Raw genomic sequence first — 27,524 nt, forward strand, 5'->3', positions numbered from 1 at the left:
ACTCCTTTCAGCCAGCTTCACAGACCCCCCATCCCAAACCACGGATTCCACTGATTGCCGCAGTGTGGACTCCATTACCTCTGCTAAGTTTCTGGAACACGTGATTTGGAAGGGCAAACTTGCTAGAAACGGACTGAACGACACTTGTTAACACATTTCTCGGAGTCCTACCCTACCTGGAGCCAAACAACACCCAGGGAGGGACAGAACGTCACACATCCTCGATGACACTGGTTCAGATCGCCCTGAGGAGGAGACTGTGTCCCCCTCCCTCCACCCCGGCTGGCCGCCAGCACCTCTTACCCATTTGTCCAAGGGGACCTGAGCGAGGGACCCGGTGCCCTGGTACAGGTCCAGGCTGAGCTGCTCCAGGCTCAGCTTCTCCTGCAGGAAGTGGCCCAGGTACCTCTGCAGGAGGTACCGACAGGCCCTCTTCTTGATGGACTCCGAAAACGGCCAAGGCATGGTGAGGGCTGGCAGCTGGGCTGGCAGGGCAGCGGGCGGCTCCGGCCTGGGGGCTCCGGCCAGGCTCCGGCTCCAGGCCGCGGCGGGGGCAGCGGCGGCGTTGGTGGCGGCGCCTCGGATCCCGGGGCCGGCCTGCCCAGGCCTCGGCGAAGCCTAAGCCCGGGGAGGCCCCTCCATGCCCGTTCGGCTCCGAGCGTCCCTCAGGGCGACCCCATCGCCTGTGCGGCGCCGCTCGCGTTAGGCCTGGGGGGGACAAGTCGCGGAGGAGTCCCCGTTAGCCCCAAGCCCGGGGGGTTTTCCGAGGAGGGTCCTTGGCGGCAGTAGAGAAGGGTACAAGAGAGCACGCGGGGAGACGGCAGGGCCTAAGGCCACAGTGAGGTGGACACCTCCACAGCGCCCGCACGACGAATTTGTTGTCATCCGCGGGGCGCGCGCTCCCGGCTCTGGGACGCTCCCGGCGCGGCGCGTGCGCGAGACCCGGACAGCCGGCGCGCCGCCGGGCACAGGCGGAAGTGACGCCACACTGGGGGGGCCAGGGAGGCGGGGAAAAGGGCCCGGAAGGGAGCAGTTCCGGCTCCGAGGGGGCGGGGCGAGGGCTGGGAGGGCAGGGGGCGGGGCCGCGGGTCGGTTCCAGACGCCGGGGGAGGGAGGAGACGAAGGACTTGGGGCGCGCAGGTGAGCGGGCTTGGGGCCGGCGGCGGGCGTCTGGCGACCGGCCGACCGAGTGGGAGGGCTTCGGGGATGAGCCGAGGGCCTTCTGAGGGGGACGCAGCGCGGAGGACCAGGCCGTGAGGGGACGGCTTGCAGAAGGGGGTCCTGTGCCCGGGCTGAGGGGGCTCTGGGGACGGCTCTGGCCTGGGCCGTTCCCGCTCACCTTAGACTTGGACGCAGGAAACGGGCGCTCGGGGCGCCGCCGGTTCCCCGGGGAAGGGCTGCAGCCTCTCGGGAGCATCCCTGCCCCCCCCCCCAACCCTACCCCCAGTTATTGACCGGTGTCCGTTGTCAGCAAGTTATTCGTCGCCCGCCTCGTCCAGGTATTGTTTTCCGAAGCTTCCTGTTCTCTACCGTCTTGTCTGGTGGCTTGCAGCTTCCAAAGCGCTTTATTCATCCCTCACCCAAAAACTTGAGTTTCCGAGGCGTTTGTGGGCAGAACCGCTTTCTCGGATCCATGCCAAAGCCTTCCGACCCCGCGGAGACCTGGGCAAAAGTACGTGTGCTGGTCTGGCAGTCTGCGCAATCGTGTTTCTGCCTTTTAGGAGGCAACTCCTGCAGACGCGGAGCCGGCTCCCAACTTGGTCCACCCAGAGGAGGCCTGCGTGTGTCGGTCGGTATTCGGTGGCCCGAAAGCCAGGTGTCCCGGGTTAGAACCCTGTGCCCGGCGCCTGTTAGCCCGGCGTTTGTTCAGGAAGCTCCTTGAGCCGGCCACCGGCCGCCCTGTCTGAGTCCTTGCCAACTTTAAGCATGTTGTTGTTGTTCAGTCGAGTCCGACTCTTTGCGACCCCATGGACTGCCGCACGCCAGGCCTCCTTGTCCCTCACCATCTCCCGAAGTTTGCCCAAGTTCATGTCCATTGCATCGGTGATGCCATCCACTTCTCATCCTCTGACGCCCTCTTCTTAAGCGTGTTAGTAATATCTTATCTCCAGAGATTGTTAGGATGCTTAAACGATTTCCGTAGGGTCCCGATTGTTGGTGTTTAGTCGCTCCCGTCCCTCTCTCTTGCTACCCCATGGACTGCAGCACGCCAGGCTTCCCTGTCCATGGGATTCTCCAGGTAAGAATAGTAGAGTGGGTTGCCATCTCCTCCAGATCTTCCCGACCCAGAGATCGAACCCGCGTTGGCAGGTGGGTTCTTGACCACTGAGCCAAAATAATGGGAAGATACCCATTATTTTGATTTAAATCAGGAATAACAAGGAAAAATGTGTGGTCACGAGCACAGACTCAAGGAAGAACTGGAGAAAGTAAGATGAGCATGTAAAAATGAATGTATGAATTAAGAAACCAGGCTTGATACATGCAGTTTAATCAAGAATAGTAAATTAAACCCTTCTTTCCCTTTGCCAAGTTATGTCTTTATTGGTTATTCAGGTGGGGTAAATGAAATATCCTTTTAAAACTCAAGCAGTCTGGGGGCATCCCTGGTGGTTCAGTGACTAAGATTCCTTGCTCCGGGTGCAGGAGGCCTGGGTTCAATCCCTGGTCAGGAAGCTAAGGTCCCACGTGTGGCAACTAAGACCCAATGCAGCCAGATAAATAAATATCTTAAAAACTCAAGCAAACTGGATGTTTGTCTTATAACCTGTCAGAGGAAACTAATTGTATAAACTTACTGGAAAGTCTTGTGGGATTGTCACTAAGAGGTTCTAGTTTTCAGAGTGTAAAAAGTTTAATAAGTTATAAATTCTCTTAGAGGCCTGGTTTTGCTTAAATTATTTGGTATTTCAGAATCTATCACTTCATTAGAAGAGAGCTTAAAAGCTGGGATGGTTGCCTCAAGGCCTGCTTCAAGTAAGCTTTAGTAAATGATTGTAAATTTGCCATCACTTTGTTGATTTGTCCTGTCTGAGTTAAAAGGATCCTGGTTTCATTAATAAATACCAACTGTGGAAAGGAAAAAAAAAAGATTAGTGAATTAAGAATACTGGTTTAAGATTTTATTTACACATGGATAACTTTCACAATTGCCTTGAAAGTGAAAGTGAAGTTGCTCAGTCTTGTCCAACTCTTTGCGACCCCATGGACTGTAGCCTACCAGGCTCCTCAGTCTGTGGAATTTTCCAGGCAAAAGTACTGGATTGGGTTGCCATTTCCTTCTCCAGAGGATCTTCCCAACCCAGGGATTGAACGTGGGTCTCCCGCACTGCAGGCAGACAGGATAACTTTCACAATTGCCTTAGAAATACTAATGGAGCCCAGAAATGTTGGCAGGTGGGGAAAGCTCTGGTTCCCCTTCCACAACCATCTTTTCATTTGAGAACCATTGTGCTTTCCAGTGTGTGTAGGTGCTGGGATTCTAGTCCCCCGCATTCTCTGTAGATTTGTCCCACGCATTCTTTTCTTGGTAACTTCAGTTCTTTTGTTCTTTAGTTTTAAATGTTTGTTCAGGGTCCACTGAGTGAAAGTCTTCACAATCGGTGATGTGAAAAAGGTACAGAGGAATTCAGGGAGCTATGATCTGTAGTGAAGGGGTCATTCCTCTATTCAGTAAATATTTATCGATTGCCTACTGTGTGCCAGGGATTGTTCTAGGTGCTGGGGGGTACAGCATTAACCAGATTAAGTCCCTGCCCTCGTGGAGTGCTTACATTTTATTGAAGGAGGGGGAAGCAAACAACAAATATATGCAGTAGTAAACGCTATAGAAAAAAATAATATAAAGGAGAGGAGATAGGTTTGCCACTTTTATATAGGGAGTAAGGGAAGGCCTCTCTTGTTTAATAGGTGACATTTTGGCAGAGACTTAGAGAAAGCTGGGGAGCAAGGTGGGTGATGCCGGGAAGAGTTTTCTGGGCAGGGGGAATAGCGTGCAAGGCCCTATGGCAAGAGATGCTTAGCGAGCTCAAGGAACATCGGGAGGTAGTGAAGGAAAGAGGAGAAGCTGGAGGCTTGGGGGTGAGGGGGCAGTCTCTATAAGGACTTTGCCTTTTTACTCAGTCAGTGAATGGATTTGAGGAAAGAAGTGCCATAACCTGGCTAAAGTCTTCGCAGATCATGCTGGCTGCTGTGTTGAGAATAGACTTATATGGAGGTAAGAGGCCCACAGATGAAAAAGCAAGACCAGTTTGAAAGATATTGCAATGATTGAGGGCATCCGTTGTGGCTCAGCTGGTAAAGAATCTGCCTGCAATGAAGGAGACCTGGGTTCTATCCCAGGGTTGGGAAGATCCCCTGGAGAAGGGAACGGCTGCCCACTCCAGTATTCTGGCCTGGAGAATTCCATGGTCTGTATAAGTCCATGGGGTCGCAAGGAGTTGGACACGACTGAGAGACTTTCACTTCCCAGCAGAAGTGACAGTGGCTTGGGTGAGAGCTGTAGAAGTGAAGATGGGAAAAAAACAGTTGGATTCTGGATATATTTGAAAGATAAAAAACTGTACTTATGAATAATTCTAATGCTTCCCATAAAAGCAGAGTAAACAAAATAATATGAAAGTGCAGGAGCCCGCCTGACAGGGAGTCAAGATTTGGGGAGGTTTGAACCAGACTTTTGATGAATGGACAGAGTTTACTTTTTCAAGTTGAAATGTTAAATAATTGATTTCTTTTTGGAATATAGAATTACATTCAGACCGTCCACAGAATGTGTGAAATTTCAAATATCAGAAAAGGAAAATAAAAACTGGGAGATTTTGTAAAAACAAACATACTGTCTTAAGAGTGTTAAGTGTGTTGCTGGGTCCGTTTTATGCTTCCTAGGAGAAATTCAGCATAAATTATTAAGGTTCAAGATCTGTCGTTAATTCTACCTCTAGCTCAAATAGGGTACAAACTCATCCTAACAGCGTTTTATGTTTCATCAAAGACAAAGAACTATCACAAAATGTTAACAGTTAATCATTAATTAAGTGAGGGTGATGAAAGTAATTAGCAACCAAACATTGTAATGACAGGTCAGAGGCTACATACCAGAGGCTGAATGGTTATGACAAAAAAATCATCCTTGCAAGGAATCCATGTTAACATGTAAAATAAAAGCTGAGATGATTTTGGCCTTTTAAGACTTGTGCCTGCGGTGACAGGAGTAAGATGGTAGTGTTCCATGTCACATGCTTCTCAGAGCCACAAGAGGCCAAAGCCATAGCCACTTCACATACTATAAAGAGCCCTGAAAGTGGAAATGATAGTCCATCAATCGTGTCCGAGTCTTTTGTGATCAGGCTCCGTGGAATTCTCCAGGCAAGAATACTGGAGCGGGTTGCCATTCCCTTCTCCAGGGGATCTTCCCAACCTAGGGATTGAACCCAGATCTCCTGCACTGCAGGCAGATTCTTTTTTTTTTTTTTTTTAATTTTATTTTATTTTTAAACTTTACATAATTGTATTAGTTTTGCCAAATATCAAAATGAATCCGCCACAGGTATACATGTGTTCCCCATCCTGAACCCTCCGCCCTCCTCCCTCCCCATACCATCCCTCTGGGTCGTCCCAGTGCACTAGCCCCAAGCATCCAGTATCGTGTATCGAACCTGGACTGGCAACTCGTTTCTTATATGATATTTTACATGTTTCAATGTCATTCTCCCAAATCTTCCCACCCTCTCCCTCTCCCACAGAGAGACACTGATGCAGGCAGATTCTTTACCGAATGAGCTACCAGGGAAGCCCAAGGAGCCCTGAACTTGGAGTCAAAGAGCTTAGGTCAAAGATCAGCCTTGGGACATCACTGGTGGTCCAGTAGCTAAGACTCCAAGCTCCCAGTGTGGAGGGCCCAGGTATGGTCCTGGTCAGAGAACTCGATCCCACATGCTGCGACTAGAACCTGCGCAGCCAAATAAATATTTTTATTTTTTTAAAAAGGTCAATCTTTCTTCTTTAAAGATATGTAAGTACTTTTATTTTTAATGTATAATAGTTAACAGATAATATTTCTTGCTTACTGTGCCCAGTACCATGCCAAGCGCTTTCCGCATAGTCACTTATTTAGCTCTGTCAGGATCCCTTTAAGGTAGTTGCTCCTTTTGGCTTCATTTTAGGGAGGAGGAATGTGTGACTAGAGGGATTAAGATCTTTCCCCAAGTCTCCGAACAAGTGACAGGGCTGAGATTCCAGCCCTGATCAGTCTGTTCAGAAGAGCCCTTTAAACATCACACCATGTGGCCACTTCTTGTTCACAAGAGGATTTTTCCAGACTGTGACATGTGAGACAAATAAAAGTACAGTTGACCGTTGAGCAACACTGTGGTTAGGAACACCAACCCTCCCAAAATTCAAAATTCACCCATAACTTAAATCAGTTCTCTAAATATACAATGCACATTCACCAGTTCACTTAGCACAGATTATGTAGTACTGTGGTATTTATTATTGAAAATAAATCTGCACATAAGTAGACATGTGCAATTCAAACCTGTGTTGTTCAAGGGTCAACTGTGATCATGATTAAGATATTACATTCTAGCCCTCAGCTGACTGTTGTAATGGCAACTGGAAAATCAAACTTTCTTTCAAAATGTAAGTTTCATGTCTGTACACTGCCTTGAAATCCTTCTGGCTCTGTTCTTTGATTATGCTGTATGTATGACTCTTTCTAGGCCCGTTCTTTTGCCATCAAGGAAAAATCTACAGTCTGTTGCTGGCTCTTTGATGCTGTAAATTTGAGATGAAACAAAGTCTACTGAATTAAGAAGTGGAGAATAAAGAACTTTGTGATCTTGATATCTTGGTTTTAGATATCTTGATAACTAGTTTCATGAGTTCTCCCCAAACTGCTAACACAGCCCCCAAATTATACCAACGGATGAAGTAAGAGCTGGTTCCTAAATAATTTATGTATGATGTTATAAGGAATCATTTGGAAACTTTATGCAAGGTGATGCAATGTACCAGATTAAAATGCCCGTAAGGTATTCCAATTTTTGAAGGTGCTGGCAACAGAATATTGCCCAGAGTCTGGTAGACAGCCAGATTTTAAATGGAAAACAAAGAGGTTTTCTATTTCTCTATCTCTTTAGATATAAATCTCTTTTAGTTAGAATGTACCTTATATTAAATATAGTACCAATCCTCTATATAACCTAGAGGGTTATATAAAAACAAAAAGCTAGTTCCCAGTGTTATCTTGGTTTTGGTGGTTACGCATTCATTTTTTAGTCTTTTCTTAGAAATCTCATTTAGTTTCTCATTTTGAAGGAAAGGTTGTTTATGGGGTTGTAGTTTGGTTGCTTATTTACAGTTTAAAAAAACTTCTCCAGGAGTGTACTTCTCATTGCCAGATGGAATTCTGCCTGATTCATGAGCTGCCTAATTAAATTAAATCTCAAGAGAAAAAAAAACTTCTCAAATGAACACTATGTATTTCTTTACCCTCACCTTCTTCCTTAATCAGCTGAAGCACTCGGCTTGATTTTTATTATGACTAGGTTGTGTATGTGCTTCTTTGTTGAAAGTAGGGTGCAGAGTAATTTTATAAATGAGCGTATAAATGGAAAAATAAGCCGTTTTTATCTAAATTACAAGTACTGTGCATTAGTAATGCTGCAAGTGATACTGATTTAAATTTTTTAATTTCAAAATAAACATCTCAGAGCTCTTGAAAACATTAAATGTTATGTGTTATGGAAAATAAAGGTTAAACTAGCTTTGTTGTTATTGTTTAGTTGCTAAATCTTTCTGACTGTTTGCAATCCCATGGACTGTAGCCTGCCAAGCTCCTCTATCCATGGAATTTCTCTGGCAAGAATCCTGAAGAAGGTTGCCACTACCTTCTCCAGGGGATCTTCCTGACCCAGGGATTGACCCGTGTCTCCTGCATTGGCAGGCGAATTCATTACCCTGAGCCACCAGGGAAGCCCAACCTAAAGAGGACATGGCTTGAAACTGCCATTTGCTTTAAAATTTAGGCAATTTTGCATCAAACTTCATAATATTGTTACTTTAACAGTGATAAATATTTCCAGAAGTGTCTACCATGTTTATCCTGTAGCTTTTTGCCCAGTGTCATGGAGCTAACTTAAGTACTATAGCTTGAAAAGCAGAAAGTACTTTTTCTTTGGTTTATTCATCCAGAAAGTATTTATTGAAGACCTGCTTTATGCCAGACACTGTGCTCATGATAGTCATACCACAGACCTCCATTTGCCATGAAGTATGATATGTACAGAAAGGAAGCAGGATATAGTGGTTAACTCCACCTTAAGATCAGATAGAGAATCCTAAAATACATGTGTCAGAGCTGAATTTGGAAGGATTAAAAAGTCTTAAAGCAGTGTTAAAATACAGTTTTTTAAGTAAAATAGTATGGGTCTTATACAAATATATAGTAAGCATGTGTCAAAAATGTAATTAACTCATTGATGAAACAACAAACAATATGGTAAAGTTGATTCAAAGTCATATAAGAGAGACGAAAATCAATGAAAGAACTGATGAAATAAGACTGCAGGGGCTTCCCTGGAAGTGGCTAAGATTCCGAGCTCCTGATGCAGGGGGCCTGGGTTCAATCCCTGGTCAGGGAACTAGATCCCACATGCCACAATTAGGGTTTGCATGCCATACCTAAAACCCAGTACAGCCAAATAAATAAAATTTTTAAAAAAAGATTGCAAAATTAGCTCAAAACTGGGTAATAGGATTCTACATCTGGCTAAGATAAAGTGACAGGGACCAGATTTACGCTTCCACCTGAATCAAAACAGTGAGCAGAAATAATGTGAAACAATGGTCTTAAGATTTTGGACGTTAAGCAGCAAAGGACAGTGATGCCTGGAGAGAATGTCTAAGCATGGCCTTGGGAGGAGAAGCCCAGGTAGAACCCAGGGGTCTACTTGAATTGAAGATATGAAGCTAGGAGTCCAGGAAGGCCAGGCAGCTGGGAAAGAGTATTAGATGGTAGAGAGCTTCTTAGTGAGTGCCATGGATATGTACAGAGGATCCCTTCCAGTCTGCAGCTAAACACACTGATCAACAACTAGGTGTGAAGAAGCTACCCAAAAGAATTAGAGGAATTTTCACAGTTCAAACAGGACCAGCAATAGTTCCAGTTCCTCTCACCCAGAATGAAAAAAAATGTTATAATTCATAGACCATCAGGTAGGGTACCCAAAAAGGTTTTACCACCACAGTGGGGAAGAAATTAACCAGAGACTAAATCAGTTTTGCTGCTGCTTTAAAAAGCCTAAAAGCAGAACCTGAAAGGATCAAGCTTTTCACAGATAACTGCATCCCAGAGCAATGCTCAATAATATTTATAGGAATAAAAAAATATATCCAGCAAATACAAGGTAAAATCCATGAAGTCTGGCATCCAGTCAAAAAATATCAGGCGTGTAAAGAGCAGTATACAACCCATAGCAACTAGAAAAACTATCAGTTGAAACTAACCCAGAAATATCCATGACATTAAAACATTTATTGCAATTATTCCATATATTCAAAAAATAGAGAAAAGATTGAACAAATTAAGAAGAGACATGGAAATTGTGTTTTTTAAAAAGGACCCAAGTAGAAGAGATTAGATACTGCAAAAAAAAAAAAAAGAAAAGAATGTGAATACATGGCAATAGAAACTGTTCAAAGTGAAACACAAAGAGGAAAAGAGAGTAAAAAATAAGCACAGATAAAAATAAATTTTTTTAAAAAAATAGCAACTAAGAAGTTAATTCTAAATAAAAGAACAGTTGAAGATATTATAAGTTAAAGATGTATACTGTAAACTCTAAAGCAACCACCAAAAACATTCAAAAGTTAAAAGCCATCAATAGGTTTAAAATAGAATCCTAAAAAGTGATCAGTTCAAAAGTAGAAAAATAAGAAAAGGAAATAAGGTACAGGTGGGACAGATAGAGAACAGCAAAAGAGATAGTAACCGCATCAATCATAGTAATCATACTAAACATAAATGGTCTAAACAGTCCAATTAAAAGTAGAGTTATCAGTTTGAAAAAGCAAGACCAAACTATTTGTTGCTTATAGGAAACCTACTTTAAAGACACCACTCTTCCCGTTGTCAAGAGCTTAAAACAGCCGATTATATAAAAATCAAATTCTGTTGTTTTAGGCATTAGCTCCCTCTCAAATTGGGCCATTCACATTTACTATTCCCTTAGCATTTTCCTTGTTGTAGACTACCTAAGTTAGTCTCCTTACAGTTCCTGGCACTCCCTGGATTTTGCTTATGCATTGTTCCCTCTGAAGAATCCCTCACAACTCTCAAGTCTTCTCTGCCTATTAATATCTCTTTATCTGTGCCCATTCAAGCCCAGTTTTGACTGACCTCTTTCATGAGTCAAGCTCCATAGTAACTAACAATTATGTAGTAAATCATGGAATGTCAGAGCTCTCAAAAACAGTCAAGAATTTCCTGTTCATTCCCCCTTGTTCTATAAACAAGAACACCATGAACCCTTTGAGGTTGTATGGCCAGCCCAAGTTTATACATGTTTAGTGGTAAGTTTGTAGTAGAACCAAGGCATGTCATTGTGTTCTCTAATTATACATTTCTTATGTTATAATTATGTTGCATGTATATGGCATTAATATTTGTGTACATATTTGATGTGCTTGTCATATATCCCAAATGAGGCTGTAAACTATCAGTGAACATAATTAATCTTCTAAGGCTTAGAAAAATGCTGGATACATAGAGTCTAAATTGACAAGAATTAAAAACTAGAAGTAATTCATTAGTTTTTACCATTTGAAACACTGGTGCTTAATTTCCCTCCATAGAATAGCTAAGATAGATTTTCTAACATGATTGTTTCCAAATTTTGCTACTCATATATAAAATAAGCTGAATTTAGTACCTTATGTCTATTGATTTTTTTCAACAATGTCAATCCTAAAGGAAATCAACCCTGAATAGTCATTGGAAGGACTGATACTGAAGCTGAAGCTCCAATACTTTGGCCACCTGATATGAAGAGCCGACTCATTGGAAAAGACCCTGGTGCTGGGAAAGACTGAAGGCAGAAGGAGAAGGGGACGACAGAGGATGAGATGGTTGGATGGCATCACTGACTTAATGGACATGAATCTGAGCAAACTCTGGGACATAGTGGACAGAGGAGCCTGGCATGCTGCATTCCATGGGGTCACAGAGTCAGACAGGACTTAGCAACTGAACAACAACAAATTCATTATGTTATCCACAAGTATTCACAGAGGTCTAGTCCTGTGCTACCTGATACAGTAGCCACTGGCTTTTTAAATTTAAATGAATGAAAATTAAATAAAATTTGAAATTCAGTTCCTCAGTCACTCTAGCAAGACTTCAAGTGAATAGAAGCCATATATGCCTGGTAGCTACTGTGTTGGACAGCACAGGTAAAGAACTCAAAACATAGAAATATGAATTTAAAGAGAAGGTAAAAATATGAAATTTTTGAAATTTTCATATGTAAATATGAAATGTGAAATATTTTACCTTCTCTTTAAATTCATATTTCTATGTTTTGATAGGCTAATTGTAGTAGTAAATATAAATAAAAATACATATAATGAGGTACCTGCTCAAAATACTTTTAGTTACTGGGATGCATAATCAAAATGTAGAAACTTCTTCTCTAGTGCCCCATCCATAAGGCTCCCTGCTACGCTTCCATGGCTCCTGTCATCACACACTGAGTTCATGCTTTTTGGCTCTCTGTTCACTCTAGAGAGGATCTGGTTGGATGAGCCAGTCACTGTCCAAATCAGATGATTGAACAGAGCTCCTGATTCAGGACAATTCATAAACCCCTTACAAGCCTCAAAATGTTGCCCTTAAGTAAAACAGGCATCCCCAGTACGTTTCTCTGTGATTATGGTGCTGGAGTTAACAGAATACAGGTCATGAAACCTGTGAGTAAGGAACCTTCCCAAAGAAGGCAGTGGACTGGACAGGTACTCCTTTTGAAAGTAACTTACGACTGTTCCAAAAAGGAAAGTCAGAAAAGGAAGATTCTTTGCCTACCTGTATACTCCTTTCCCTGCTTATAGGATATGGACAATGATAGGCAGGTTAATGACGACCCCCCCTCCCCAAAGATGTCCACGTCCTAGTCCCTGGAAACTGTGACTTATTACTTGCTGTGATAAGAGGAACTTTGTAGTTCCTTAACCCTAAGCCTCGGAAAAGGCAATGGCAACCCACTCCAGTACTCTTGCTTGGGAAATCCCATGGACAGAGGAGCCTGGTAGGCTACAGTCCTTGGGGTCGCTAAGAGTCGGACAGGACTAAGCGACTTCACTTTCACTTTTCACTCTCATGCATTGGAGAAGGAAATGGCAACCCACTCCAGTGTTGTTGCCTGGAGAATCCCAAGAACAGAGCCTGGTGGGCTGCCATCTATGGGGTCGCACAGAGTTGGACAGGACTGAAGCGACTTAGCAGCAGCAGCACCAACCCTAAGCCTCGGCTGGGGAAATATGCTGGATGTTCAGCTGGGCCCAATATAAAAGGGAGTACAGGAGAAAATGGAGATATGACCACAGGACCAGAGACTGAAGTGATGTGCTCTGAAGGTGGAGGAAGGGACCATAAGCCAAGAAATGCAGGTGGCTTCTAGAAGCTAGAAAGGCAAGGAAACAGATTCTCCCCCGAAGGCTCCAGAAAGACTGCAGCCCTGCTAACACTTTGATTTTAGATTTCACACTTCCAGAATCCAAGGACAATTTGTATTTTAAGTCACTAAGCTTGTGGTAATTTGTTACAGCAGCAATAGGAAACTAATATACATGTTGATACTCACATTCTACAAAGCTTTCACTAAGCACTTTCTACATAACAGGCACAAAAATATCAGGGTTCCTTTTTTAAAAAATATTTAAAAAATTTTATTTATTGGCTGTGCTGGGTCGTCGTTGCCGAGCAGGCTTTCTTTAGTTGTGGCCAACAGTGGCTTCTCTCTAGTTGCGGTGCATGGGTTTCTCATTGTGGTGGCTTCACTGTGCAGCACGGGCTCTATGCACACAGGCTTCAGTAGTTGAGGTGCGTGGACTCAGTAGCTGTGGCTCCTGGGCTCTAGAGCACAGGCTCGGTACTCGTGGCACACGAGCATAGTTGCTCCGTGGCTTGTGGGGTCTTCCCGGATCAGGGATCAAACCCCAGTCTCTTGCATTGGCAGGCTGATGCTTTACCACTGAGCTACCAGGGAAGCCCAGGGCTGTTTTGGGGGTTTTTTTTTTTAAACCTCTTTGTAAAGCTGATGAAGTGCTGGGTTATGAGTGCTTTTCATTTGGGGGAGGCTCCTAATTCAGTGTGCTTTTAGTTGCCAGTAAAGTAACAGGAATTTATTGGCTGCACAAACTGAAAAGTGTGAAGACTGGGCAGCATCCAGGGCTCTGGCTTCATTTCTCTGTGCATCTCTTGCCTCTGTTCTCTCCCCATTGTCAGCATCATCCTCAGATTTCCCTCGTCTTGGGGTGCGTACCAGGAGCAGCCGGGCCCGGGTGCTGCCAACTATTCTGCATGAAAGTGACTGGGAAGATTTCTGTGTGTTAAGTTCAGGACAGTCTTCAAATGGGATTGGGGTCAATTTTGCTCAAATTTCTTGGTGACTCTACTCAGTAGGAGAAGGGGAGGTATTATAATTCCACTTGGAAAATCTGGGTACTATTTGGAAGGGGAAATGATATTGATGAATAATCAAAAGCTTGTCATAACCAACAAAAGATAATTGTAATAATACCTTAAAATAATGATAGCTTAAAATGTTATTAACTTATATAATGCTTCAGTATGAAAATCTATTGATTTATATGTATCATCGAAAGTTCTGGATATGTCTGCTCTTTTATGCATCATTCAGAAGCATTTCAGAGAAACATCTAAGTTACAGTCTTGGGAAAGGTGTCTTTCTCTTTTTTTGCCCCCTTGGTGCTAATTACTCCACAACAGTTTGATGACCTGCTTTACTGGCCTGTGAGGATTTCTTACATTCTAGTACTGGAGTCTTCAGCTCTCCGTGTCCTCGTGGTCCTAGTTGCGATGAATTAGACTCTTTAAAAGCTTGGTTGTTGTCAAGCTTTCTCATGTAAACATCTTTTTCATGTAAGTTATTATTTCTGACATCTGTAATTGAGATACTTGATTGCTTGAGCAAAATAAAGATGTCTGGCATTCAGGATATTGAGAGATTTATAGTAGACAGGCATGTTTCAAAATCTTCAAACCTGACTTTGTGGGGGAAAAAAAAATGGGCTCATTTCTTATACGTAAAGCCAAGTAAAATATTAAGGAATATAATGATTATTTCTAGAGAAGGGAGAGATTTTTAGAAAATCAAATATTTTCACTTTCATATGTAGTAAGTCAATGTGAGATTTCAGTTATCTGACAAATTCCTCTAGCAATAATTGGTAAGTTTATAATTGTATTGTTAGTGACTAATTCTGTCAAGTGTTGTGGGAAACAAGATAAAGGGCCAGTTACAACATATCATTACTTGAAATAGAGTTGAAGGATTATATTATTTGTGCATTTGCTAAGTAGTTTTTTGAAATAGCTTCATATAGTTTATCATAAACGGTCTTTAGCAAATGGTTTTGACTTTTATAATATGCAAATAACCTGCAGTTTTAGAAACTCTAGTCCCTTAAGAGGTTTGCTAATAATTCAGAGCATTGGCCTGACAGTAGAATCACCCAGAAACTCTGAAAAAATACCCAGAAATATCTCCCAGAGGTTTTGGTTCAGTTTTCTCTGAGATGGGGTTTCTGCCACAGTTGAGAACCACTAATTTTGAACACTACACAAGTAGAGCACAAGTTGGTAACTTTAGGAAAAGGGATGGAATTTGTAAAGTAATAGACAAACAGTACAAGTAAATGTTCATAGCAAGTTGAAGAGTCGTCCGACAGTTAGGACAGTTGATGCTTAATCCATATAGAAAAATAAAATCTTAATTTACTTTCATAAAGTCTACTGGTAAAAAGAAATTATATCTTATTCTGAAAAGCTGTTTTTACATTCCAAAGCAGTTTCACATTCACTTATTCATATATTTCGAATTTTTAACAGTCCTCAACTGTTCCACTAGTCACAGAAGAGAGAGGCAGAAGCAGACTGGCAATAATATTGGATCAAATTAACACAGGAAATAATATTTTTGAAAGTATAATATATGAGCCAATTCAAGCAAACAGTAAAAAAAAAAAAAGTAGTTATTCAATAAGTGGTGTTGGGACAGTAGGCTGTCCACTTGGAAAATAAAGCTATACAGAATAAATTCCAGACCAATCAGAGAGTTAACTATAGAGATAGAGAATGAGAATTCAGAAGATGATGATTTAGAGGGCTTTAAAATATAATCATGGAATGGGGCAGGTTGCTTCTTAGGCAAAACCCCAAATCCAGAAGTCACAAAAGGAACTATTGAGTGTCCTGTAGTAGGTAAAGACTTAAGCTCTGACTTAAGGCAACTTTAGTTCATTACCATTTCTGTTTTGTTTTGTTTTTTCACAGCTATATGATCTTGGAACTAAAAATATACCATAAAAAATAACTTTAAATAAAATCTTATAAATACCCCAAAAGTTGTTTAATCAAGGAAATGCATACTCAAACAATGAGACATCATTCTTTGTCTCTCATACTGGCAAATATTAAAAAGAGTCAGAAAGGGTGCCGTGAAAAAGAACTCAGTCCCTCGTACTCTGTTGGTGGAGTATCAATCATGCAGCCTTTTTTGAAGGTGAATCAGCAGTATCTATCGAAGGTTAAAATGAGCATGTACTTTGACTCAGCAATCCAGTTCTAAACGTCCTTCACATTTATAAAGAAATAGGTACTAAGATTTTTACATTGGCATTGTTTGAAATAGCTAAAAGCAGTCCAGTTCTAAACATCCTTCACATTCATAAAAATAGGTACTAAGATTTTTACACTGGCATTGTTTGAAATAGCTAAAAATTAATATTCTGAATTCTTACCAATATGGGGTTAACCTTTTGGGAAGAAGTGGAGAAGATTTTTTTTTTTAACCTATAAGTATCTGTAGTTGTGCTATGAAAAACTACTGAAAATGGTTTTAGGCAATATTTTTCCTAAAAATTGTTAGCTCATTATGATGTTTTCTAATAAATGGCAGTTGCAAGGCACAACTGCTTTTTAATCAAACATTAACGTGTGAATATCTTTTTATAAGCCTGTTTCATACCCCGTTTTCTGCAGAATGGAAACAGACTGTAATCCCATGGAACTGAGCGGCGTGTCAGGATTTGAAGAAGAAGCTGAGCTTAATGGCTTTGAAGGAACTGATATGAAAGACATGAGGCTGGAAGCCGAAGCAGTTGTAAATGATGTTCTCTTTGCTGTTAACACCATGTTTGTCTCAAAAACCCTGCGCTGTGCAGACGATGTGGCCTATATCAATGTGGAAACAAGAGAAAGGAACAGATACTGCCTGGAGCTCACTGAAGCAGGGCTCAGGGTAAGTCCCTTTTCCCTTTAGGAAAAAAAATCTTTACCACTTGATCCAAAAGGTTCGGGAATCAGGGAATGAGAAAGAGTTTTAGGTGAGAACTTGACACCCAGTAGTTTCCAAGATTTTTTTTTTTTAAGAGAGTTTTTTTTCTCCCCCCCTAGGAATTTTTTTATTAATTCTGAAGTCTTTCAGTCAACATAAGAATAGGTTTTTTTTGGGGGGGGAGGGGGGAACAGATTTGATTCTGAGTATTTTGTTATAATTGTCTTCCCCCGAATAAACAGATTTCTTATCTCTTGCTAAGCATGTCTACCAGAATTATGCATTCTCTGCACTGGATGAATTTTTCAGTCATTGTGTTGAATCTTTTTCCACCTCCTATAAATATCTCTTCTACTAAAACAACATACTAGAAGGAATTCCCTGGTGGTCCAGTGGTTAGGACTCTACCCTTTCACTGCTGGGGGCTCGGATTTGATCCCTGGTCAGGGAAGTAAGATCACACAAGCTGCTCAGCCATGCATAGAGAAATAGATAGATCATACTTGACTCCGCCATTCACTAGCTGTTAGATCAGAATTAAGTCACAGCAGAATGCTCTGCCTCCAAATTTCCAAGAATAAATTTCCATTTATTACATGTAAGCTTTTCTAGGCAGAATGACCTCTCTGCATCCTTTAAACCAGAATCCTGACTTTAGAATAATAGAAAGCACTACCTGAGAATAACTTTTTATTAAAATTTTTTTTTTAATTTTAACCTTTGGAACAAAGGAATGAACATTAGAAATGTCTAGTTTAGTGTTGCTGCTGCTGCTGCTAAGTCGCTTCAGTCGTGTCCGATTCGGCGACCCCATAGACGGCAGCCCACCAGGCCCCGCCGTCCCTGGGATTCTCTAGGGAAGAACACTGGAGTGGGTTGCCATTTCCTCCTCCAATACTAATGTCTATTTAACTTTACTAATTAACCTTGGGAATTCCCCACACAGTCCTGTGGTTAGGACTCAGTGATTTCATAGCTAAATTCAACCTCTGGTCAGGAGCTAAGATCCTGCAAGTCACACAGCACATCCTAAATAAACAAATAGCCTTCGAGCTTGGTCAGAAATCTCTGACTTTTCTGTTTCTAAATCCATTAAGAGTAGTTCTCCCAAAGTTGCACAGGATCATGAAGTAGTAGAGCACATGGTTTAAGCAAGTAAGAATGTCATGTGATACATTAAACAAGCATGTGAACATCTCTTTTATTTCACTGGATTCGGTTTCCCTAAGATGTGTGTGAGTCACATGTTCTGTGTGTCCCCTGGTGGAGGCTCACTTACGTTGAAAGCCGAGTTGTAACTACTCTCATTTCCCACACAACTGCATCTTGGCTTTGAGAATAATCCTGGAATTAACTAATCTTCATGCTTCCCTTCCTAAATCCCTAAATTTGTACCCCAAACTTGCAGTGTTTAGAAGTGGACCTTAAATAGAAATAGGCAAAGCAAAAGTAGAAATAAATAACCCTAGGTAATTAATTTTCTCTGACACTGTTTAATTCTGGTAAGGTAGGAAAGGTTTTATTGACAGTTAGAAATCTTTGTGAATTAGTGACCTTGGGTGAGTCAGTCAGCCTGAGTCCCTGCTTCTTTATCTGTAACTTGGAGATTTAAAACAAAAACTGAAAAAAGATTTGGGGGATGTTATGTGAATAAAGTTTGCACAAAGATCTGGGTCAGTTATAAAACCTGGCATGTAGGTACTCAAATATTTATTTTTTTCTGTCTGATTCAGTTGACATTTATTGAGTAACTATCCTGTGTCGGAAATTAGACATCAAACCATGTAAATAAGACATGATCCCTGTTCCCAGGAAGACCACAGATACCAGGCATAAGAGAGGAACAAACAAAATCATAGTACGCTGTAGACTGGACTGAGACAGAGTGTGCACGGGTTCACAGTGGTGCAGTTCATCTTCCTTAGGTGTCTGCCTCTGCTTTTCATTAGAAACAACAGCACTGCTTCTGTTTCTAGCATAAACATCCATCTCCTATGGCTTGAGTAGATGTCATAAAAATTTAGAGTTTGTATGAGGAGTTCACAGGCTTTAGTGAAGTCAGCAAATCCGACGTTGATTTTGCCCTACACTGTGCTGGTGAACCAGGGTATAGGTCTTATAATCTTGCTGGAAAAAAATCTTTAGCTGTGTTTAAAGGAAAAAACAAACAGGAAGAACACACACACAGGATAGCATTGCCTTTTATCTCACAGAATTGAGCAGATAAGTCATGTATTAGTAACATGAAAGTGGCATTTCAGATAACTAATTATAAACCAGAATTAAAACTGTAAATAAATTTTAGAATTCTTTATTTTAAAAAAAAAGCCCAAATCACATAAATAATGATAAAAGTATGAACTAATAGGGACTTCCCTCATGGTCCAGTCCACTTGCCAGTGCAGGGGACACAGGTTCCATCCCTCATCCAACAGGATTCCTTATGCCATGGGACAACTAAGCCCATGTCCCACAACTATTGAACCAGTGTGCTCCAACTACTGGAGCCCAGGAGCCCTAGAGCGTGTGCTCTGCAACAAGAGAAGCCACCGCAATGAGAAGCCTGCTTACGGCAACTGGAGAGTAGCCACTGCTGACTGCAGCTGGAGAAAACACACTTACAGCAGTGAAGACTCAGCACCGTCATACATAAATAAATTTTTAAAATAAGAATAAAAAAGCCCCATGGTATTATAATTATTAATTATAGTAAATATAATTATTATAGTGCCTTTATAAAAGGCCCTCAGTATATGTAGAATTATGTAGAAACATGTTTTAGACTATGAAAATGAAATATTGTTTTTGTATAGCTTTTTCAACTCTTTCTGTATTTTCAGGATCAGTTCAGTTCAGTCACTCAGTCGCGTCCAACTCTTTGTGACCCCATGAATCGCAGCACACCAGGCCTCCCTGTCCATTACCAACTCCTGGAGTTCATTCAAACTCATGTCCATCGAGTTGGTGATGCCATCCAGCCATCTCATCCTCTGTCATCCCCTTCTCCTCTGCCCCCAATCCCTCCCAGCATCAGAGTCTTTTCCAATGAGTCAACTCTTTGCATGAGGTGGCCAAAGTATTGGATTTTCAGCTTTAGCATCAGTCTTTCCAATAAACACCCAGGATTGATTTCCTTTAGAATGGACTGGTTGTATCTCCTTGCAGTCCAAGGGACTCTCAAGAGTCTTCTCCAACACCACAGTTCAGAAGCATCAATTTGGCACTCAGCTTTCTTTATAGTCCAACTCTCACATCCATACATGACCACTGGAAAAACTATAACCTTGACTAGACGGACCTTTGTTGGCAAAGTAATGTCTCTGCTTTTTAATGTGCTATCTGAGAAGGCAATGGCACCCCACTCCAGTACTGTTGCCTGGAAAATCCCATGGATGGAGGAGCCTGGTAGGCTGCAGTCCATTGGGTCGCTAAGAGTCAGACACGACTGAGTGACTTCACTTTCACTTTCCACTTTCATGCTTTGGAGAAGGAAATGGCAACCCACTCCAGTGTTCTTGCCTGGAGAATCCCATGGACAGAGAAGCCTGGTAGGCTGCAGTCCATGGGGTCGCACAGAGTCGGACACAACTGAAGCGACTTGGCAGCAGGCAATGGCACCCCACTCCAGTACTCTTGCCTGGAAAATCCCATGGATGGAGGAGCCTGGTAGGCTGCAGTCCATGGGGTCGCTAAGAGTCAGACACGACTGAGCGACTTCACTTTCACTTTTCACTTTCATGCACTAGAGAAGGAAATGGCAAGCCACTCCAGTGTTCTTGCCTGGAGAATCCCAGGGACGGGGCAGCCTGGTGGGCTGCCATCTATGGGGTCACACAGAGTCGGACAGGATTGCAGCAACTTAGCAGCAGCAGCAGCAGCAGCAGCAGGTTGGTCATAACTTTCCTTCCAATGAGTAAGCGTCTTTTAATTTCATAGCTGCAGTCACTATCTGCAGTGATTTTGGAGCCCAAAAAATGAAGTCTGACACTGTTTCCCCATCTATTTCCTATGAAGTGATGGGACCAGGTGCCATGATCTTAGTTTTCTGAATGTTGAGCTTTAAGCCAGTTTTTTCACTCTCCTCTTTCACCTTCATCAAGAGGCATTTTAGTCATAAATGCCTTCTCATAAATGACCTTGTCAGTCATAAGGGTGGAGTCATCTGCATATCTGAGGTTATTGATATTTCTCCCGGCAATCTTGATTCCAGCTTGTGCTTCTTCCAGACCAGCGTTTCTCATGATTTTCAGGATCAAGAGTGGGTAAATCAAACCTTTTAATTTTTGAGGAAAAAAATGGTAGAGCATTTTGCTGGTGATGTTCCTTATGTTATAAATTGCTTAAATATTATAGGTTGAATGGATATTTAAAATATGTGTATTCTAACTATTGATTGAGAAATGCATAATGTCATTAGAGAACAACTCATGTAAAAACTTGTGTTTTTTTTGCTTTCTGTACCAAGATGAAATCTGATTATTTAATTCACTGTTGCATTTTTCTCATAGGTGGTAGGGTATGCTTTCGACCAGGTGGACGATCATTTACAGACTCCCTACCACGAAACAGTCTACTCCCTGTTGGATACGCTCAGCCCTGCATACCGGGAAGCATTTGGAAATGCGCTTCTTCAAAGACTGGAAGCTTTGAAAAGAGAGGGACAGTCATGACTAAGCTTTTTCCTGTTAGAGGGCGCTGCTGCTGGTACACAAGGTTGACATACAGCTTGAAACTGCTGCATATGGTCATAGCAGAAAATGCATCTTTGATTTTGTATCTTATTTTTTTTTGCTTCACATGTAGGCTTTTGATTGATGATTGATCAATGAATTGTCTTTCTTAGTTTCTGATTGATTTAGGAAATAGAAATCCTAAGGTCACTTCTGTGACACCATCATTAAGACATTCAGATTTCTTCATATAGTATCTCTGCATTTCAGAAACCTAAGCAGTATTTCATTAGCTTATTACAGGACTTTGAGGCTGCCAGCGCTCTCTCTTACCTAGGAAATTCTAGATTTGCACAGTAATAGAGGAAATAAAATGATCTAACTTCAGACTTTGATTCAGCTCGCTACATCAGGGGTTTACTACTAGCTCAGACTAACTTTGTAGTAATTATCTTGCTACTAGCCTTATTGGAAACAAATTATCAACTAGTTTCCCTGGCACAAATTTTTAAATTCACTGCTTCATTGAATCTATTTATATTATTAATATGGACTGATAAAAATGAGTTCATTATATATTACGTAGCTAGTATTTACATGAAAAACAAGTACTGAAATAGTACTGTATTCCTTGTTTGCAACAGCCAGCCAACGAAGAGGACAAACCGTTAGCAAATGAATGTAACAATTACTTGTTTCCAAGATATTTAAGCACATAAACAAATACAGGAACAGGCTCCATTCTCTTCCTAACAAAAAGCATCTTCAGCGTGTGTGATTTAAAAGAAAGGAGATTCTGATTTCCTAGAAAATGATATTTTGGCCTGTGTTGATTCTTATTATGAATGTTTGTTTACATGATGTACAGTATATATTCAGAAAGTATTTTTGCTTCAGCGTTTACTTTCTATGATGTAGTGCTTTGGTATTCCCACAGCACCCCTCCTTCCCAACAGATGTACAGTGTTCTGTCTCGATGCAAAATCTACAATGTCACATGAGGCCATTGTATAGGTTTGAAACCAAAGGATGAGTGAAGCATTCAGAGACTTACTATTTGAAAAAGGGAGACTCTGTATTTTATATTTTATTACAGGTACTAATATTTATAATAAACTATACCATGCTGCTACATCTTTTCAAGTACATGTTGAATATTAAGAATTGGGAAGTTGTTTTTTTAATACTAGTCAAAGCAGCAGCTATACAAATGTTGAACTAAAATTCTGCATCTGGACATACCTTCATAATTTGTCATTTGAAGACTTTTATAAATCATTATTAAACAATAGTATTTTAGACTCTTGAAGATCATGTAGACCAGAGCAAGTTTAAAGTTTGGTTTGGGTCATTATTCATTGTCGGAGTTCATTGGAATGCTTAAATTATGTTTGACAAATGAATATTCATCCTCAGCTTTATTTTCACATGCTTAAGTGTTTGGGTAATGAAGTCTAACTTCAGCTTGAACTTTCTCATGCTTAATCTCAGGCTAAATGTAAAGGGTATTTGTACAGTTTGAATAAAATTCTGTTTACTAATTTTGAGTTAAGTATGGAGAAAAGTGATTGTATGTTTAAAGTTGAAAGTGTTCATTTTGTGATAAATATGATTCCAAGAGCTTCCATTTTTGAATTTGATGTTCCATTTCATTGTGAAGTGATTATTACTATGAAAGAGCAACAAAGAGAGAAGACATTAATAAAACTACAGATATTAAAACCTCCACTAGTTATTAAATCCTTCATTTTATTTAGGTTTTTTAAAGACTTTAACCAGATAAATTAAGCCTTAATTTCACTTCCAAAAGAAAAAGAACCTCCAGATAAGTAACTATTATAAATCAATAAAGAAAAGAAAGAGAATAAGGGGCAAATAATATATGATCAACTCAGGAAAATATACAAATGTCCAGTAGCCACTTGAAAGACATTCAATCAAACCAGTAACTCAGGAAAGGAAAATAGGTTTTAGCTATTTGAGTCATTTTATCTAATAATTTAATAATGTGTCAAGTTTAAATTATATCAATAAAGATTTAGTGAAGGACACACAGTTACCTTCTCATGGAGGCTATGTTGGTGAAACCTTTCTGGAAGATACTGGTAATAGAGCCTTTACAAAGCTTATAAATCACATGCTGGTAATAGCCTCGCAGGCTAGAACAGGGACATGATTCAGCAGAATATATACAACAAGGATGTCATTTTCACTAATGAAAAATTGAGAAGTCTCTATAAAAGTGGTTAAGCTATGTCAGATCCTCTTGATGGAAAAATATGCAGCCATTAAAAATTGGGGAAAGTTATACTACAGGAAAAAAATAAGCTTTTAAAAATATTTGAAAATAATTGTATACATAACAAAAATGGAATAAAAAATATTCTGCAGTTAACATAGTAATCACTAGGCGGTAAGATAGGTTATTTTCACTTTCTTTTGCATATATTCTACGTTACCTTAAGTATACTAATTAGAGAGGGGAAATGCAACAGACGATGGTGTCCAAACCAGCTGAAGAACTCTGCTTTCTAGCAAAAGCACAAGTTGTGCTGAGTTGAACCTGCTCCCAGGATCCTTGAAGAGGCAGTATGTTTGTGAAGAGAATGCACACACCTCATTTCCCATGATAACTCTTCCCACCTTTCCTCCAGGTCCAGAATCAATCTTTACACATCCCACACAGCTCAGCAGCAGTTACCGGAGTTACGAGCCTTCATTCGCGTCTTCCGACACAACGCTGCACTGTTCTCTCCACCAGTGTTCAAAAACCACAAAATACGCAGTCCGATTGTTACAGGGGAACAGGATAGGAAAACACGGAGATTCTGATATGTGCCACTTTAACTTCAGAATTCTGCCTTCTACCCCTTCATTTGTGTATGACATGTTCCACTGAAACTTGGACAGATTGTGGCACTTGCTCAGCAGCCTACCTGTGAGCAGGAAAGGAAGGTTAGAACCCAGGTCTTCTGACTCCGTCAATCATCCCCATACAGTATGTCAATAAAAGCATCCCCGGAACTTTGTGGTTGTGTGAAAGCTAATTTTGAAGAGGAAAGGAACAGGGAACTACACTCAGTATCTTGTAATAATCTATGTATGTAACTGGATCACTGCTATACACCTAAAACTAACAAGATTGTACAGTAAATCAACTATACTTAAAAACTAAAAATATATTTTTTAAAAGGAATAATAGTAAAAGATAACTGGCATAATAGAATTGATCAATAGTATCTCCTTTCCTAACCTACCAATATGCTATACAATTCTCTGGAAGGCATCCCCTTGTAACTATGGCACTAGCTCATTTACCCGTTACCATAATGTAAACAGAATGAAAGAAGTCAGTAATATTTTATAGTAGCATGACTGGTTGAATAAAAGTATTTACCTGCTTAACAGCATTTCATTCGGGACAAACTGAAAATCCGGAAATGAGGCATCTAGTGAATTTTAGAATATTCCATCTAACAGGCCTTTATAAAAAATGAACAATATTTATTCCAAGTTCTGTACTGGTCTTGCAAGAGTATTTTTACATTTAAATTGACAGCACTTTCATTTTAATAATTAAAAAAAAATGTTGCTGTGAGCAAGCTGTTCCCAAATTGTTTCCAGAATTTCAAAGTGTTATCAAAACAAATAAGTTTCAATGAGACAAAGGTATAAAAAGGAAAGGGAGTGGGGACAAAAAAAGGAATGAAAAGGCTCCCATTTGTGCAAGTGTGCTTTAGCATCACAGAAAAAAAAGCAATTTCACTTTTGGAGACCATTTCAGAAAATGCTTACGTATATCTTATTTAATCCTGACAGCCCTGTTAGGTTGGTGGTTTCACCCCTGTTTTATAGTCACTTTAACAGCTCATGTAAGGTTAAAAGTTTGGCTCCAGTCTCCCACAAATAAGTGCCGAGGTGGAAGTTGAAGCCAAGTCTCCCAAGTGTCCAGAATCCCCAGGCTGTCCAGCTCCCTGGCCATTTCCATTTTTTGAGGCAATTAGTATTTTTTTTTAAGAGAAAGTAAAGTGTTAGCCACTCAGTCGTGTCCGACTGTTTGTGCCGGGCTCCTCTGTCCATGGAATTCTCCAGGGAAGACTGGGTAGCCATTCCCTTCTCCAGGGGATCTTCCCAACCCAGGGATCAAACTCGTGTCTCCTGCACAGCAGGCAGATTCTTTACCATCTGAGCCACCAAGGAAACATTAAAAAAAAAAAAAATCCATGTGTTACATATTTACATTTAAGAAGTTAATATTTAAAGCACAAAAATATCTCCTAGTCTAAGATAACAGGCTATATATTCAGTCCACCATGACATTTGTGGTTCTGTGTTAACATCTTTTTAATTCGGCGGCAATCTCATGTACAACCTGATTTGGAAAGGGCAGTCTACATTCTATCCCTTTGTGAAAGAGGGTGAATCCCAGCACAAATGGCCTCCAGCTACCCCCACTGCAGCCCCGGAACTGCTGAACCTCTAAAGCCCAGTGGACTACCACCACTGGCAAGAGCAGTGGGGACCACACTCGCTGTGGATCCTGGGTCCTGACCCTGAAACTCCATGGCAACAGCCCTCCTTTGCAGTAGAGGATTAAGTCAAACCGTCCGGATCAGACCATCCTACAAAGGGCATGTTAATTCACTTCAACATTTCGGGGAAGGCCTAGGCTACGGACTTTTTACCTTCTCCTCTGATTCATCAATATCTTTAGTGCTCCGAGTCTGGGGGTCACTGGGACGTGTTTCTGGAGTTTTCGAATGAAAGAGAGGAAAGGGAACAGAGGGCACGCACAGCCCGACGGCACCGGCAAGAAGCAGAGCAGAATGGGGCCCCAGCTGCAAGCTCTCGGGAGGGGACACGGCGGGCCAGCCCTGCGCCCTAGGGGGGGAAAACTCAGGGCGCGGGAAAGCGGAGGCCCCGCCCCGCGCCCTAGGCCCCGCCCCGGAAGGGCCGCCTGGGCTCCGAGGTTCTAGGGCCGCGGCCCCACCCACCTCCTTGGCAACCAAAGGGACGCTTTCTTCTTAGCAACCAGCGCGGCTCCCACCATGGCTGAAGAAGAGGAAAGTGCTGCCCCTGCGGAGAAAGCTATCCGGATCCAGAGGGTGTTTATAAACCTGCTGGACTCATACAGCAGCAGAAACATCGGGAAGGTAAGCGGCGGTGGGTCAAAGCTGAACCCCAGCCCCCAGCTCCCCCAGTCCCGGCTCCAGGCCCTCAAACCCGGTTGCATCTTAGCCGCGGACTTTTTCAGGGTCTCCCCTAAGGGACCCTCCATCGTCCGGGACACAGGCGGTGCCCCGGCTCCCCAGTCCGCCTCCAGGCTAGACCAGCGCCCGACCTGGAAGACCAGGGTTTTGGAGACAGCCGGTCCAGTCCGGGTTTCTCCCTTGTTTAGGGGCGGAAACTGAAGCTCAGAAGGAATTGGGGGCTTGCCCAGGACTACTTAGCGAGCTGGGGGCTCAGATCTCCGGCTTCTAACCAGGTTCTCTTTCCACTCCCGCTGAGGAGTCTCAAGCAGGAAAGTGACGGATAAAGTTCAAAACCAAATGCAGTAACAAAACGTCAAAAAGATAGGGGTTGTGTTTGTTGTTCAGTTGATAAGTCGTGTCCAGTTTTTTTGCGACCCCATGGACTGTATAGCCCGCCAGGCTCCTCTGTCCATGGGATTTCCCTCGCAAGAATACTGGAGTGGGTTGCCATTTCCTTCTACAGGGAATCTTCCCAATCCAGGGATGGGACCTACCTCTCCTGCATTGGCAGGCGGATGCTTTACCACTGAGCCACCAGAGAAGCCGGTAGTATGAAATTATTTGTATCTTTCAAAAAGATACAAATATAGAGAAGATGTGTATATGAGTGTGTGTGTGTGTGTGTGTGTGTGCTCAGTTGTGGCCAGCTCTCCATGGACTGGGGCCCGCCAGCCTGCTTTGTCCATGGACTTTCCCAGGCAAGAACACTGGTGTGGGTTGCCATTTTCTATTGTAGCAGATCTTCCCAATTCAGGGATCAGACCCTGGTCTCCAGCAATTGGCAGGCACAATCTTTACCACTGTGCTACCTAGAAAGCCCAAAGAAGATAGATAGATAGATAGATAATCTACATACAGAAAATGTCTCAAAGGATACACAGGACATTTAACTATTATCACCTCTGGTGGATGGATTCATTTATTCATTCAGTGCAGTTCAGTTGAGTTGCTCAGCCGTGTCTGACTCTTTGCGACCCCATGAATCGCAGCACGCCAGGCCTCCCTGTCCATCACCAACTCCCAGAGTT

General features: G+C 41.9%; 3 protein-coding genes and 1 long non-coding RNA gene across 9 annotated transcripts in view; 2 read left to right on the forward strand and 2 right to left on the reverse strand.

Moving 5' to 3' along the window:
* The window catches only part of ATG2B (autophagy related 2B), an 81,488-nt gene extending 81,023 nt beyond the window's left edge, over window positions 1–465 (reverse strand). For 3 of the 4 annotated variants that reach the window (XM_061395252.1, XM_061395251.1, XM_061395250.1), the window contains exon 1: window positions 304–465. In XM_061395252.1, coding sequence (XP_061251236.1) covers window positions 304–465 — 162 coding nt within the window. The remainder of the gene's footprint in view (window positions 1–303) is intronic. The other variant, XM_061395253.1, reaches the window with a different exon arrangement.
* Window positions 377–22,972, forward strand: GSKIP (GSK3B interacting protein). Of its 3 annotated transcripts, XM_061395254.1 has the most exons (4): window positions 1,082–1,140; window positions 10,973–11,127; window positions 16,280–16,538; window positions 21,083–22,972. In XM_061395254.1, the coding sequence occupies exons 3-4, from the start codon at window positions 16,281–16,283 to the stop codon at window positions 21,242–21,244; spliced, it is 420 nt and encodes a 139-aa protein (XP_061251238.1). In that variant the 5' UTR covers window positions 1,082–1,140; window positions 10,973–11,127; window position 16,280; the 3' UTR covers window positions 21,245–22,972. The 3 variants fall into 3 exon arrangements, with proteins under 3 accessions (XP_061251239.1, XP_061251240.1, XP_061251238.1); XM_061395255.1 differs by lacking the exons at window positions 1,082–1,140; window positions 10,973–11,127 and adding an exon at window positions 377–466; XM_061395256.1 differs by lacking the exon at window positions 10,973–11,127 and having other exon boundaries at window positions 1,034–1,140.
* Window positions 22,856–26,327, reverse strand: LOC133234566 (uncharacterized). Its single transcript, XR_009732177.1, has 2 exons — window positions 25,930–26,327; window positions 22,856–24,180 (listed from the first exon to the last, which is right to left on the reverse strand). It is a non-coding gene; the product is annotated as an uncharacterized LOC133234566 (long non-coding RNA).
* The window catches only part of AK7 (adenylate kinase 7), a 69,774-nt gene continuing 68,469 nt past the window's right edge, over window positions 26,220–27,524 (forward strand). Inside the window, exon 1 of the mRNA XM_061395257.1 lies at window positions 26,220–26,397. Coding sequence (XP_061251241.1) covers window positions 26,293–26,397 — 105 coding nt within the window. The 5' untranslated portion in view covers window positions 26,220–26,292. The remainder of the gene's footprint in view (window positions 26,398–27,524) is intronic.

Source organism: Bos javanicus, chromosome 21 (assembly GCF_032452875.1).
Source record: "Bos javanicus breed banteng chromosome 21, ARS-OSU_banteng_1.0, whole genome shotgun sequence".
Classification (NCBI taxonomy): Eukaryota; Metazoa; Chordata; class Mammalia; order Artiodactyla; family Bovidae; genus Bos; species Bos javanicus.